At 44.3% G+C, this 15471-nt stretch overlaps 1 protein-coding gene across 1 annotated transcript in view; it reads left to right on the top strand.

The window, feature by feature from the left end:
- LOC144754936 (uncharacterized) overlaps positions 1-15471 on the top strand; it is a 403817-nt gene that overhangs the window by 120753 nt on the left and 267593 nt on the right. Inside the window, exon 3 of the mRNA XM_078643299.1 lies at positions 4875-4935. Coding sequence (XP_078499425.1) covers positions 4875-4935 — 61 coding nt within the window. The remainder of the gene's footprint in view (positions 1-4874; positions 4936-15471) is intronic.

Raw genomic sequence — 15471 nt, 5'->3', positions numbered from 1 at the left:
CTCACTGCCTGGCCTGATGACCTGGGAACACTACCTACAGGATCTAAGGAAGTAAGAAACCCTTGGAATTACCATGGACTCCAAGCTATCAATGAATGCCCAAGTGGACACACTAGCAAGATCAAGCTTCATTACTATAAAAATCCTGTAACACATCTTCCCTAACCTGTGATTTCCACACAATGTCCAGGCTACTATCTCTCTTGTACTGTCTAAACTCGACTACGCCGATATCCTCTACCACGGATCATCTTTAACAACCATGAAAAGACTACAACTGATTCAGAACTCTGCTTCCAGACTACTCCTACATTTAAAGCCACATGCCCACATCTCCCCTGCCTTAATGGCCCGACATTGGTTACCGTTTGCCAGAAGATCCACATTCAAGCTGTTTTGTATCACACACAAGGCGATACATGGAACAGGGCCTCCCTTCATCAGGAACTAAAATCACCTGCTTTTCTGAGATATACGGAGCCAAGCTACTTCAAGCGAACTAGGTTTAAGACACTGGAAGCCGCCAATAAGATCTGGAAGGCATTTAAGAAGAGTTTTGGTCTGGGTAGACTCCACGGATATACGAGACTAGTAGGGGACACAACACTACCCTCGGATATTTTCTCGGATGTAATCTTTAAAGAATGGGTTAGACAAGGAATTAGAAACATGGGAGACTTGATGGGGGAATTAGGGGTACGGCAATTTGCAGAGCTCCAACAGGAATTCGGGGTTAGTAATAGGTCTTTTTTCAAGTACTTACAGATAAGAAGTTTCTTAGGTAATAAACGTGGCGGTCAGGCGGGATTTAAGGAGAACTCAATACTACAGATGATGGAAGCAGAGCGGCCATGTACAATTAAACGGCTGTATGCAGCATTAATAGATCATAGAGGGGACGACTTAGGGAAGTATGAGACCAAATGGATGGAGGCACTAGGAATTTCTGAAGGGACATTTACAAAATCACTAACCTTGGGGCATGAGGTACTATGTCTGGCATCACTAAAAGCACAACATTACAAAACTTTGTTTAGACTTTACTATACTCCAGCTAGGATCGCTCAGTGGGGAGGAATACAGGGGGTGAGGTGCCCGCGATGCGATAGTTCAGAGGCAGACATAATCCACATGTTCGCAGGGTGCCCAATCCTCTCATCACTCATAAACAGTATTGAAATGTTCTGTGATAAATCATTGGCTTTCAAAGTGAAATTGACACCTGATGTAATAATGTTAGGCCTCGAGGCACCCAATATAGAACAACATAGTGCAGGTGGTTTCATATTTGTGGCAATGGCCGTACTACGTCTTTGCATAGCGTCTGTATGGAAAGATAAATTGGCTCCCTCCTTCCAGCAGTGGTTGGCTAAGCTATTGTATATGCACAACCTTGAGAAGGCTATTTATGCTAGAAAGGGGAAAAAAGGGAGGGCACTGGGGCTACAGCTGTGGAAGCCGATATCCGATTGGAAAGACAGGATGTTAAATGTATAAGGGGGTGACACAAGGTAGTAGGCCCTGAAGAAGCGAATGTCAAGTTTTTTTCTTCTTTCCCTCCTACTTTAAATACTTAAAGTTTTAGTTGGTAGTCTTAAATTAGGACTTCTTTGCTGATTCTGTTATTTTATATCGTATTCTGTAAGAAATGTTATTACTGCAATATGTATCATCTGTAAATAAGTAATGAGAAATGAAAAATTTGTTACGGCGCGGGGTGGGGGGGGGAAACTGTTGTAAAAATGTCAATAAAAATAAAAAAAAAAAAAAAAAAAAAAAGAAACCAGAAAGACAACATTCAAAAAAAAAAAAAAAAAAAAAAAAAAAAAAAAAAAAAAGGAACTAAAATCACCAAATAAATTCAACAAAGGAACCTCAACTCTAGATTGTCACCTTGACGTAAATCTCACCGTGCAAGAAAAAAATCATAGGTGGCACATGTGTCTCTGTTGAAGCAGCCAAACTATGGAACTCTTCACCCACAAACATAAGGTCCACAAAAACTATCTCATCTTCAGAAGACTACTCAAGAGTTGGCTCTTACCCACTTAACCACCATACTCAAACATAAATGCACATCAAATAATTGTGTATAAAAGCATTTATTTGGATTATATGTATGTATCTAGCTATGTCTAGCTATGTCTATTCTTTTGTATAAAAGTGTTTATTAATGATGTTTATAAATATATATGTATTCGTTAGGTCTGTTCAACAAATGTACATACTACTTATGGTTATATTATTCTATGTTTAACATGTATCTAGGTCACAACATAAATAAGTTTTTTTTCATAGCTACTTATCTATAATTGCTTCACTGTTGAATTATTAAAAGAAAAAACAAATAAAAACAAATAAATTGGCTTCAAGTGGAGAAACACATGAAAGTCTGAGTTTATTAAATACAACTTAAATCTAGATGTATTACCTTCCTTATACATATATACCTTTCATGTACTTATGCATTTTTATATTTATTACTTTACTCCTAATTCCGCATCTTCAATGCCCTACCCTATTTCTCACCCTATACCTCTCTCAATATATCCTCTACCTCCACTCTCTGACTCATCCAAACTTCCATTCTACTGCTATAGTCTCCAAAATAACCCTTTTGCCTCTCTCTACCCCTTTTTACACCATCTTATACCTCTTTGACTCTTCAAGACTTCAGGTCTCCCAAACAAGCCTTTATGAACCCTTATCCCATGTATCCCTCTTGGACTCATCTGATACCTCATCTCTCTCCTATTAGAAATGGGGGTCTCTAGTTGGCAGAGGTAGGTACCTTTGTCGAAATAGGGATCCTTGCTTCTAGTAAGGGCAAGGGGGATACACACTCTAGATAACATTGACTCTGCACCACTCTGTGCCATTTGACTCTATATATACTGTATGCAAAACCACTCAACCACTCTATACCATATTATACTCTACTGTACACCACTCAACACAATAACACTCTACTACATTGTATGCCACTCTCCTGTACTGTGGTCTACAACACTTTCCAACAATGTATGTCATGCTACTGTACTGTATGACACTGTACTCCAATTTATGCCACTGTACTCAACTGTGTGCTATTGTACTCCACTGTATAACACTGTATTACAGTCCACTGTCCAAAATCCCACTCCACTCTATGACACTCCACTATATTGCACTACTCTATACCAGACTCTCCACCACTCTACTGAACAATACTTAATTTGACAACAAATAACTGTAGGGCACTCTTGAACACTGAACTCCACTCTATGCCACTACACTCTGCAGCACTCTACTCCCCTCTTTGCTACTTTATGACACTCTATTAGACGACATTCCACTCCATGACAATCCACTCCATAAAACCCCAGCCGACGGCACTCCTCTCTACTGTGCGACACGCCACTCCACTATACAACAGACCACTCCACTCTACTATAATCCACTCGACTATGTGAACACCATGCCACTCCGTTGTATAACACTTTACTCCACTGTTTGCTATGCCACTCCACTCTACCCCATCCCACTCTATTGCACTCAAAAATACTTTGGCATATGACACAAGACTTTACAACACTCTCCTCTATTTTACTGTACTAAACTCCATTTAACAACACTCCACTTAATAACACTCTATACTACAATTTGAAACACATTTTCATTCCAAAGTAAAAACCATTGAATTCAATGAAAAAGACAAGGGTGAAAGATAAGTTAAAGTTAGGAAACGTAATTTATTATTTCTATACAAACCCAACTTAAACTACACAAACATTGGAAATTCTAAAGTTATAGGTACAACTTAAATTGATAAGTTACGCACCACCTTTAAATTCCTTTAACTTTATCTATTCTTTCATGCCCAGGGAAGTTCTTTTGTTAGCTGGATAATTTTGTCACCTCAACCCAGGCAGCATGTGTACTGTTGGACTTAGGGCCGAATTTAGATGTAGGCAGTTGGACTGTTGTTCCACTATGTGACAGTGTATAATCCTCCATTGCACTGGCGCAGATCCCAACTGCCACATATGTAAATGACCACCAACCTGGCAGTCATTTACAAAGCATTGCCAGGAATCATCGTCACAGTGGTTCCTGTTAATGCATTTCGCTGTTTGGTGCAGTCCTCCATCAACATGACAGAGCCTTGCATCAAAACATTTTCTTGTGTTATTTTGAAAAAGAAAATCCCGAAACGTTGATTTTTTTTGTAAATCAAAAAGATAATGCCCTCTTGGCAAGAGGAGTCATCTCCCATGCTGAGGGGGGCCATTATTAAACCAGTTACATTTACGCCCTTCCCCATCCATCCTAATTGAGCAGAAGGACATTACGCCAATTTTCTGATGGCCTTCACCCTGTCTGGCCATGAAAGGGGTCTAACCATGGCAGAGATGAAGTAGTCTCCACCATGGTTACACCAATGGTCAACCCACATATAAATTAGGTGGGACGACCATTATCATGGTTTAAAGATGCCCCCTCTCCCTTGCTATGTAGCATCCTATTTGATGATTATTGATTACTGCTGCTTAGTACACCAAAATCTGCTTGTCTCAGTATTTGCCAGGTATGTTTCACCTAGTAAATTTCAGCAGGTTAGACCTGCAAAAACGTATCAAGTATTAATCAGTCTTTAATTACAACCTCATAATTCCAATACTCATTCACAAATGTGTCAGGTAAAATTCAGGGTTTAATGACAACCTTCAAATCCCGATACTCGTTCATACAGAAGTTTACACAGGTGATGGAATTTTACTAAGGTACTTGTAACTGAGACTTGTATGTAAGGGATGACTCCTTGATATTATCCCATGAGTACAACTCTATAAGTTAGTTAATACCAATGTGTTTTCTTTTTGTTTCTCTTTCAGTTGCCATCCAGTGCTACACCAAATATCAAGACCTCCCTGCTCCTGCTGCTGCTACAACTGAGTGAGTATAAGCATATGCAACACTCCACCTTAAACTGAACTTTATATAGTTCTCAGAGTGTTTGATCTTCACGACAAATTACTCTTCGGATAAACAAGTATTATGAATTGACTCCCTTCGACCATGCACATCAAAATTCCCAGTGACTCCATTACTGTGAAAGCACTTAGTTGCCTCATCAGGGTTATGAAGCACTATGCTAATAATGTAGAAGAATACAACACATTTACCAGGATCCTCAGCAGATCCAACCAAGGCATCCAATAATTACCGTTGTCCTAGACAAATGATACAATAATGTTTTGATTGGCTCTCTGAAGAGTAGACTCAGGTAAGAAGTTCCAAAGTTTTAATGCATATAGAGTGAAGGATCTACATACTCTCTGTAAAAAAATCGATTTACTTATAGTATCCAGAGACAAATTTGCAACTGGACTTTATATAGTTCTCAGAGTGTTTGATCTTCACGACAAACTACTCTTCGGATAAACACGTATTATGAATTGACTCCCTTCGACCATGCACATCAAAATTCCCAGTGACTCCATTACTGTGAAAGCACTTAGTTGCCTCATCAGGGTTATGAAGCACTATGCAAATAATGTAGCAGAATACAACACATTTGCCAGGATCCTCAGCAGATCCAACCAATAATTACTGTTGTCCTAGACAAATGATACAATAATGTTTTGATGGGCTCTCTGAAGAGTAGACTCAGGTAAGAAGTTCCAAAGTTTTAATGCATATAGAGTGAAAGATCTACTTACTCTATGTAAAAAATCTATTTACTTATAGTATCCAGAGACAAATTTGCAACTGGACTGTAGAGTATTTTTTATTTGTAGATACTATAAAGTTTCTATTATATACAAATTTTCTCTCACCACACTATAAGGTTTACAGCTTTTTCTACTGTGGGATACAGTGTAGCCTTCTAAGTACAGGTGACTTATTTTTCTCACAGAAGTACTCATTGTATTTGATGTATCATTTAACTACTTTCGGAAAATTACCTTTCCCAATAGAATTTGAACAGGATCTGTTTGCTTTATTGTAGATTTATATGTGTCAGCATTTGTAAATGGAGTACAAGAGTGAGGACATGGATAGCCCTCAAATTTAGGGTGTTCATTATGCAAGCCTGTTGAGGAGGTGCTATTTTCACAACCGGGAGATAACATAAAACAAGCATTTACAATGCAATGGTCTCGGCATTATTAAAGGTAGAGCTATTAGCATTGCTCATGACATTTTTTATTTATTTTGCCGAACCAACAAACAGGCAACAGATAGACTGACTAATACAACCTAGTAAACGTGAGCACACATACAGTCAGGCTACACACAAACTGGCAAACACAGACTGACAAACACAACCATGCATACACACTGCCAGATTAACAAACAGACAACATACAAACTGCCAAACAGATACAGAGACTGGCAAACACAAGCATACACACAAACACTCAGGCAAACACACAGCCATACCAACAAAAAAGACAACACGCAGACTGAGAAACAGACACTGATAAATACAAGTATACATATCAGGCAAGCAAACTACCACAGGAACTGGAAAACACAGAGACAGATGCACAAACAGAAGTACATAGTTACACACAGTCACACACACTCACCAACTGGCGGGTAGACAGAAAAACATGCAGAGATTGACTATCACGGTTATAGCTCAGCCTGACATGCGGGAGAGCCATCTGTCTTTGAGGCTAATAGAAGCAGGGCACTGACGTCTGGTCCTGCTTGTCAGGCGAGAAATACGTCACAGCCCCTCGGGGTGGCAGGATCATTAACCCTCGCCCTTCCGACACGGGTTAGACTGGGGAATGGCCTCAACCTTCATTTGGCAAACCTGTATTTAGCAAGTGAGCTTTCTCCCATCTCTGCCCGCCCGACCCCCGCCTCCTCCCAGAGACAACTGGAAGACAAGAGGAGACAACAGGGTGCAGCAGAGGGGTGAGCTGAGACTGGCCGGGGAGCCTTCTGCCTCTAAGTGTCCGTGGGTGCAACCCACACAGGGCAAAGCAGGCAACAGGGAAACTTATTTAACATTTTTAGAGCTGCAGGTCTCACATAGTACAGCTGCATACAGGCAGGCATGCCCATGTGTGGACAAATAACTTATACTCAAACGTACATAGCATAGCAAAGCATAGCCAGGATGACCATGGGTGGGCCGATGGACATGCACAGTAAACATGACTTTGTGGGCAGGAAGTTTGTGGGGTGAACAGAGTGAGGGGTGCGGGGGGGGGGGTTAAAAAATGCATTTAAAGAAAACTTACCTGACTGCCCGTGTCCGTGCCAGAGCAGAGGAAGCGGCTCTTGTTTTCGTCGTCAACTGAGGAAACTGCGGTGGACGGAGATTGTAACTTGGATGGCATCTGCACGCTGGGGAGCAGCGGGGAGAGCACGGGAGCGGGCAACAGCAGGGGTCCCCAGACTGGCTGCTAGAGATACAGCCTTGGCGATGTGTGGGCGGGGGGAGCGCCGAATCCTCTGCACGTAGTGTGGACCTTGAGGGCCGGCTGTTTTTCGGAGCCTCTACCCCCGGCTGGGCTCCACTGTAGTGGGAGAGACATCAGAGGTTTTGCTTTCGAGCCTCGGCGATTTCCTGTGCTGGGACCCTTCGGCAGTGGCGGGAGCTATGGGCCTTGTGTTCAACACAGCGTGTGTGCAAGGAAGCGGCAGGAGCAATTTTCACCACCTCCTGGGCTCCCGTGCGCTCGCAGTCCTCGGTGGTGTACCACCCTTACAGCCACCACCAGCCGCACATTGGCATGACGCGAGGTACGTTCTCCGGGGCCGTGTCCTTCCCGGGCTTCGCGGCAACCAGCAGGCATTACGGGCTCAAGCCTGACTCCTTCCCCGGCAGGAGGGGCGACTGCGGCCCTGGGGACCCCCTCTGGGGCCCGTCGGGGATCTCCTCGTAGAGCGGGGGCTGCACCGAGTCGTAGAGGTGGTCGTAGGCCTCCATGGTGCGCTGCGTGGCAGCGGCTCTCTGCGCTCACACTGGCCCCACCGCTCCTAATGACTCACACGCGGCAGACCTTTGATCGGGCATAAACAAAACCCATTTTTATGGAATCGCTCGCATTTTACAAGGTGCCGCCGCAGATTTACGGAATGATTTATTTTGCGGGAGGGGGGCGGGAAGAAAGACGGACAGCGGGAGGGGGTTGGGAAAAAGAATACAACAGCACAGCGGCCGACCTAATCAGCGGGAGGAGGGCGGGAACAAACACGGACAGCGGGAGGGGGCGAGAAAAAGACCACGGCAGGGAAATAATACAACGGCCGACCTAATCAGCGGGAGGAGGGCGGGAACAAACACGGACAGCGGGAGGGGGGCGGGAAAAAGACAGCGGGAAACGAGGACAGCAAGCCTACCTCATCTTAAGGAGCCGTAAAATGGCGGCAGGAAGCTTTCGATTTTTTTCGGAATGGGGGCGTGGTTTTGCTGTCCTGAGTGACAGACAACGTCACTGTCTAAAGAACAGCAAAACTTACGCCCCCAAATCCGAAAAAGACGGAGCTTATTCGGAAGGACGGCTCTCTCCTCCAATGGCTGGCCTCCATTTAGGAAGCCTGCCAATGGAAGGAGAGCCAAAAAGAGGGAGGGATAAAGCAGCCCTCTTACTAACAACAATTCTCAGACTTCCGGTTCTGCCTTCGGCAGACCGGATATACCGAGACCTAAAAAGGAAGGCTTAACTGGAATCTGAGATGAATCCTAGGAGAAAAAGGAACACCAGGGAATTCCCAAAGCTTCTAATGACTGTTCGCCAAAGTTTCCAGTTACCACCAAAAAGTGCTCTGAATAATGGGGCATGTTAGTGAGTTGCTGGCCAGTGTTAATGTGTGCTCTAAATATTTACAGTATGTAGCAAAGGCAGTGCCAGTGATGTAGGTTTGATCCATGGCAGAGTGCAACAGGATGAAAACTTTATAGCCCCAGGGCATGTTGGGGCTTGTCTTTATACATGAAGTTACAGGCAAGTCCAAGCCACAGCTGCAGATGGAAAGCACTGCAGAGGTGGCAAACCACCTGTTGACCATGCTACTCAACGACCTTCAATTATTATTATTAGGGAGCTGGGGTCAGACTGATAAAAAGGTGAGTCACACTAAAGAGTTGGATGACGAACACAATCCTTTGGCCCCACAGACCAGCCTGTCTGAAAATGCTAGAGGTTTGCTGAAAATCAGTCCCTGGCTGAAGTAGCACCTTCCAGTATCATGAGAAATAAAATCCTCAAGAAAGAAGTATTTCTTGGATTGGCGGACTCTTAATGGTTCCCAGGATGTAGGGAGGTCATCACTAACAGCTGTGCCATTGTCAGTACAGAAAAGACCCTTCTCTTCTGCTCCATCCCCTGGGTGGCTAGCCATTTCTCCTTCAAGAAAACTCATCCAATTGGACGTCTTTACAAACTAGGGAAGTCCCAACTATGGGGCCCATTATGATGTCGGGCGGATTGCCTCCGCCGGCCTGGCGGAGGCAATCCTCCCGACATGCATGTCCTGATTCCCCCCCGCCAGATTAGGATGGCGGAGGGGACAGCGGCGGATGGGAAGACCGTCCGCCGGCGACCGCGGCGGTGATAGATCAATATGGTGGCGGTGTCCAATGGACACCGCCAGCCATATTACGATGGCTAAATTCAGGGGCCTTTCCGCTGCGGCAATGCCGCCACGGAGAGGCAGGCGGTGATTGCTGCGGGGGCCCCTCCGGGGGGCCCCCAGGTGATGCCAGTGTTGGGGGTGCACATGGGGGGTACCTATGGTACCCCCCACATTTGCATATGCAAAGCGACAGGCACCGCGCGGTGCCTGCCGCTTTGCATATGCGTGCTGAAATGTTTATCATTGTGGCGGGCGGTGCTGAGTGCACCGCCCGCCACAATGATAAACATGTAGGATGTGCCCGCCACTGTGGCGGCCACATCCTAATTCCCCCTATGGGACCCCCGCCCTTATGGCGGGCGGTCCCGTTCTCGGTTAGGGTGGCGGGCAGACAAAGTCCGCCCGCCATCCTAATGTTCCCCTATATGTGGTACAAATCATTAAATGTATTACATTCTCTCTGTGCCAATATCATCAAAAGAAAGCTGGCTAGATATCATGATCAGTAGACACAGAAGTTACAGACTTGGTAGAAAGACAGAGTGACCAGTTATGTCTGCAGAGGTGAACAGTGACAGCTGCTACACTGAAGATTGATGATAATCCTGTCACTATACAAGATCCCTCTGAACCAGTCTCAGCAAGGTAAAGCCTTAGCCCAGAGTAGCATTACATTTTATTTTATTTTCTATTGGCTGCGGAAGCAATATGAGTTGTAACCACCCCCACCTCTTGCCCAGTGACAGAAAGGGAGTGCCCTAGGTATCAGTGGAGAAGTGTGGCTCAATGGTTAGAGCGGCAGACCCTGATGCAGAGGTTTGGCCCAGGACCAGGGTTCAATTCCTGCCTTGGTGGGTCTTGGGTTCAATTTCCTCGGACCTGATAATTCTCGCCTCGGTGACTATTCTAATCATGGGTCCCACTCTGCAACTCTGGGCAATAGCTTGCTTAACCCCTTGGGCGCGGCCGCGATTCTGCCTCTGTGCGGCACATTCCGATTGCGGGTGCGGTCATGACGGCCGGGAGCCGTCATCAGCACACAAGCACTGTGTGCTATGACGGCTCCCGGCCGTCATCAGCATAGAAGGGGTTAATCTCCACAATGGCCCCAACAGCACTGGGATGCCTGGCTTCACCTTGGGGGTTCCCATGAGTGGGCATTTCACAGGGAAAAGCCAGGAAGGGTTCCACGGCGGTATGCGTACAGCGCCAAGACACCTCAGGGTATAAGTGCGCTATACAAGTACTCATTCATTCATCCCTTGCTTTGTTCAACGGTTTCAGACTTTCATTTAATCTTTGCAGGTATATGAACTCTCCTTTTTCGCACAATGGTACAGCAGGGTATTTTGCAGCTTTTCCTCCCCTGCCAGTCACAAGGGCCAGGATTTTAGTTGTTTTTGTCACCCCTTCATTTAAGAGCATTAACATGTGTCACCCAAGAACATGGCATGTAATTTTTTTTTAATCACCCCACTTTGTACAAGGGGCGGGGTGATGTGCATCTCCATTCTCCCTGCCTTGACCAAGTCCAGGGGAATATGTTTTCTCATCCGTGCCTTGTCCAAGGGTAGCTGTAAGCCACCACTGTGAACTATTCAGCATTAGCAACAAGGTGCAGGGGTAGCTCCGAGTTATCCTACTCCTTGATGGACAAAATGGTGTTTTGGTGCGATGAGGAACGGGGCAGTTCAAAACTACCCTAGTTCCTCACACAATAACAGTCCGGGTGCTGGGGCAGGTTTGAGCTTCCCCGTTCATTGTAGTCCTCCAAAATATTTTCTACCTAATTGGGGGGACAGATTTCAGCTGCCTAACCACCATCTTTGCAATTCAGAACATGCGGTGACACAGGTCTGAGTTTCCTTGCTCCTCTGTGATGTGGCACAATCTTCTTGCAGTAGTAGGGTATCTGTTTGCTCTATCTGTAGCATTTTTCTCAAACAACTACCTCACCCATAGGCAAAGTAAGAAGAGTGCCTAATTCTCCTCTGACCTTGGGCAAGGCATGGGGAGAAGGGTGCAAATTTGCCCGCATTCTTAGGCAATGCACAGGGTAAGGGACCCTAGTCTCCCCCTATAAGGCCATGTTGAGAAGTGTAATCAAATCCCCTACACATGTTAAATATGAGGCCAAAAACCTCCATGAACTGGGTCAATATGAAGGCGAAATCCCCCCATACTTAGTAAATGTGTGGTGGATTTAAGAGAAAGAGTCCTGTGCCACCCCATATGCAGGTATGGTGGGAATGAATAACCAAAGTTCTTTGCACTTGGGGGGATGCAAGAACCCCAGCCTTTCAAGGCCTCTATATATTTGTAATCCCCTCCCACCACATTCTGTATATTTGAGGGTTGGGTACCAGTGATGGTGATTCTCTCTTTGAGATATATCAAACTGGTATGAGAGGCCAGGGATGGACATACATAGGTGAGAGTGTAAAATGAAACACACCTCGAGGAAACCTAAAAGTATAACATGCATTTTATGCAAAAATAGCCAGTATGCAAGCAAAACAGTAAAAAACGTGTTCTTTCGACATACACGAGCTTCTGGACAGACTCCAGTTGGTGCATATAATGCTAAAATCCAAACATTTTTAGCAGACTTTTATTCAGTGAATGGAAAGGTGAGCATGTGATTGAAACTGCTACTTGAGCACTACTAACTAATGATTAGATGGCAGGATCTTCCCATGAGACAGAATGTGTAAAGTCCTTGAACTCTACATAGAGAAATACAAAAAAGTGCTGACTCCACAACTTTCTATAATTTACGCTTCTTGGTGTCAATACTCAAAATGAGGCTATGCTTACTACACAGGGCACAAAATATAAATAGGACAACACAAAGAAAACGGTGTCTAGGACTCACAGATAGAAGTAATGTCCCAATGTTTGGATTTAATATATATGGGGACATTTAAAACCACCACCAAAGACTGAGAACTGGAGGGGCACCACTTGTGGGGGGTTTAGGACTCACTCAGGCTGGGTCAATGTGCGAGTTCAAAATGGTTGGAGCCTTTTCTGTCCCTGAGGCTGTGATAAGGGGTCCAGCCAGCTAACCCTGTGAATCACTTTGGTAGTCCTAAGTTCAAGAAGTGGAACATGGCTCAAACAGCTGGTCAGACCTCTGTGTGTTCAAGGCAGGCTTCATGCAGGAAAGCACTCCTTCCAGGTGTAGCAAATAATCCTTCTGAAGTGCACAGCTGGCCACAACAGCAAGCAATCCTCTGAGAGTCCTTTCACAGGTCCAGAAAGTGAACTGAAGAGTGTATCTGAGGATCCTATTTTTAAACCTGGTACCATATTTGAAGTAGCACATTCCCATATAATTTCCTTTGAAGTGCTTGGAGTTTCATTCCTTCCCTACCCTGTCTCTAGGCTAGCTGCATGAGCAATGCAGTGGTTAGAAGTCCTTTGTGTGAAGGCAAGGGACAGCCTATTCAGTTGGAAGTATTGCTGTGCCCATCTCTGCCCCCATCCTACCAGTGACGGTCCATCCACGCACACCTAATCCCTCTATTGAGTGACTGTTTGGGAGGAATATACAAAGTCCAACTGCCAGCTACACCCACTCATGTCACCAGGAACAGGCTGTAGGCACACAATAGTTAGGACAGGAAAATGCCAACATTCTACATATGGCTTGAGTATCATTGTGTTGGTTAATCATTAGATAGGTACAGAATTGTATTAGCTCAGGCATTCACCTTATGGTTTGGGTATTATTGTGTTAGTTAATCATTGTTTCCCATTTGTTCAATAGGTTTACAATACCGTTTAGCAAAAGTGTTAGAATTTGAGCAATCAGCTGCTATAAGAATGTGATCTAGTTGACCCCTTTTCCAAAATGATTCGCTAGCCATAGTGCCCCTTATTGAGTGTGCCTGGAACCTTTTTAGGTCAATACCAGCTGATTGCATTGTATATTTAACCCCTCTGCTATAGAAGCTGATGTAATGGGTTTGAAGGGTTTCACAAAAGAGATAAGTATTGGTTAACTCCATTTGCATGATGTTTGCTCATTCTTGCATCATATTCTATCATACAATCTAGCACACAAAGTTTTTTGCATGCGTTTAGCTTTGGGTAGAAAATTGTATCTGACATAGTCTTAGTTATCTTAATATTCTCAAAATTGATACCAAAGGCTTCATAGACTCTATTAGTTACTTCTAGTGCTTTAACCTCTGATACTCTATGGCATGATATTAAGCAGAGTAGAGAGGCTAGTTTTATAGAAAGTCTCTTCTTATCTAAGTATCTGTTCTCAGGCCAGGTAGTAAAAACGATCGAATAGTAACTTAACATCCCATAGGGTTTTGTATTTAGATTCGGGTGATCACCTTAGTCTTATATGTAGCAATTAATTGATCTGTAAGTAATTCATCTTTCATATTCAACAAAAAAGTTTCCTTCATGTACGATAGGAGCCTCATGGAAACCAGATTATTCTCCAGGCATCAGCGTACCCAAGTTCTCCAGATGCCATTGTATCTATAGTGGGTTCCAGTAGCTCATGACTCTTGGAGGAGTATAGTAGCTCGTCTCAAAAGGTCTATGATCTCATTAAATATCTTGACATTTTCCAAGGAAGAAAGTTCAAAGTCCCTGTCTAGACTAGGGGGTTTTCCCTTCCGTCTAGGGGCCAGATGTAGGTGGCCAATTACCGGTCGGTAACGGCCGAATTCGGCCGTTACCGACCGGTAATTGGATTTTGAGATGTAGGGGGGAAAAAAGCAGGCATTTTCGGTAATTTTACCGAATCGGTAAATATACCGGTCGGTAAAATTAGCGAAAATGCATTTTCGGTATGTAGGTGCCAAGTTGCACATTGACACAGGGCTTTGAAAATCGGTATTTTACCATGCAATACAATTGCATGGTAAAATACCGATGCAGGTGTACATGCACATCTGTGCATGTACACCTGTGCCATGTGGCACACATACATGCCCTTAGGGCATGTATGTGTGCCACATGGCACACAAGCCAAAAACAGGGGTGCCAGAGGGTGTCAAAGTGACACCCCCTGCACCCTTGCTAAAATCGGTATTTACCGATTCTGTAATTACAGAATCGGTATTGCCCATTGATTCCTATGGGCTTCACAGCCCATAGGAATCAATAGGAAATACCGATTCGGTATTTCCAGATTCGGTAAATACCGATTCTTAACGATTCGGTATTTCCACATCTGGAAATACCTACATCTCCCCCCTTCATATTTACCACTTCTTAAATTCTGAATCGGTAAAATTCTGTATTTAAGAAGTAGTAAATATGAATTACCTACATCTGGCCCCTAGTCTCTTAAAAGGCCTTCTACAGCTGGAAGTATAAAGGGTAATTTGCAGGCTAATTCCAAGCTCATCGGAAACCACGTCTGGGAGGGCCAGTAAGGGGTTATTAGTACTAAAGAGCATTGGTCTTGTTTCAGTTTCTGGAGGACTCTCTGGATCATTGCAAATGGGGAAAATGCGTATGTTTGAACTCCTTTCCATGGTTGGAAAAAGGCATTGATTGCTTGAGCACCGCAGTCTGGCATCAAGCTGAAATATTTCTGCAGTTGGAATGTCAGTCTGCTTGCAAAAAGATCTACTTCCACAGGGCCCCAGAACTGATTTAAAGTTCTGACGGCTTTCAGATTGAGTTTCCAGTTGCTGTGGTCTTGGAGGAACCTCAAATTCCAGTCTGCAGTGATGTTGCCTTTTCCCGGTAAGTATTCTTCTTTTAGGGCTACCTTGTGTTGTAGACAGAGCATCCAGAGTTTTTTGGCTAGCTTTGATAGGTCTGAGGTATTTATACCCCGAAAGCGATTTATGTATGCCACAGCCGATACATTGTCCATTATTAGAATAACCGATCTGCCTTGTAGGGAAC

The sequence above is a fragment of the Lissotriton helveticus genome, chromosome 1_1 (genome assembly GCF_964261635.1).
Source record: "Lissotriton helveticus chromosome 1_1, aLisHel1.1, whole genome shotgun sequence".
Lineage (NCBI taxonomy): Eukaryota > Metazoa > Chordata > Amphibia > Caudata > Salamandridae > Lissotriton > Lissotriton helveticus.
Note: the sequence above shows the minus strand (reverse complement) of the source record. Positions and strands in the feature narration are given on the sequence as shown.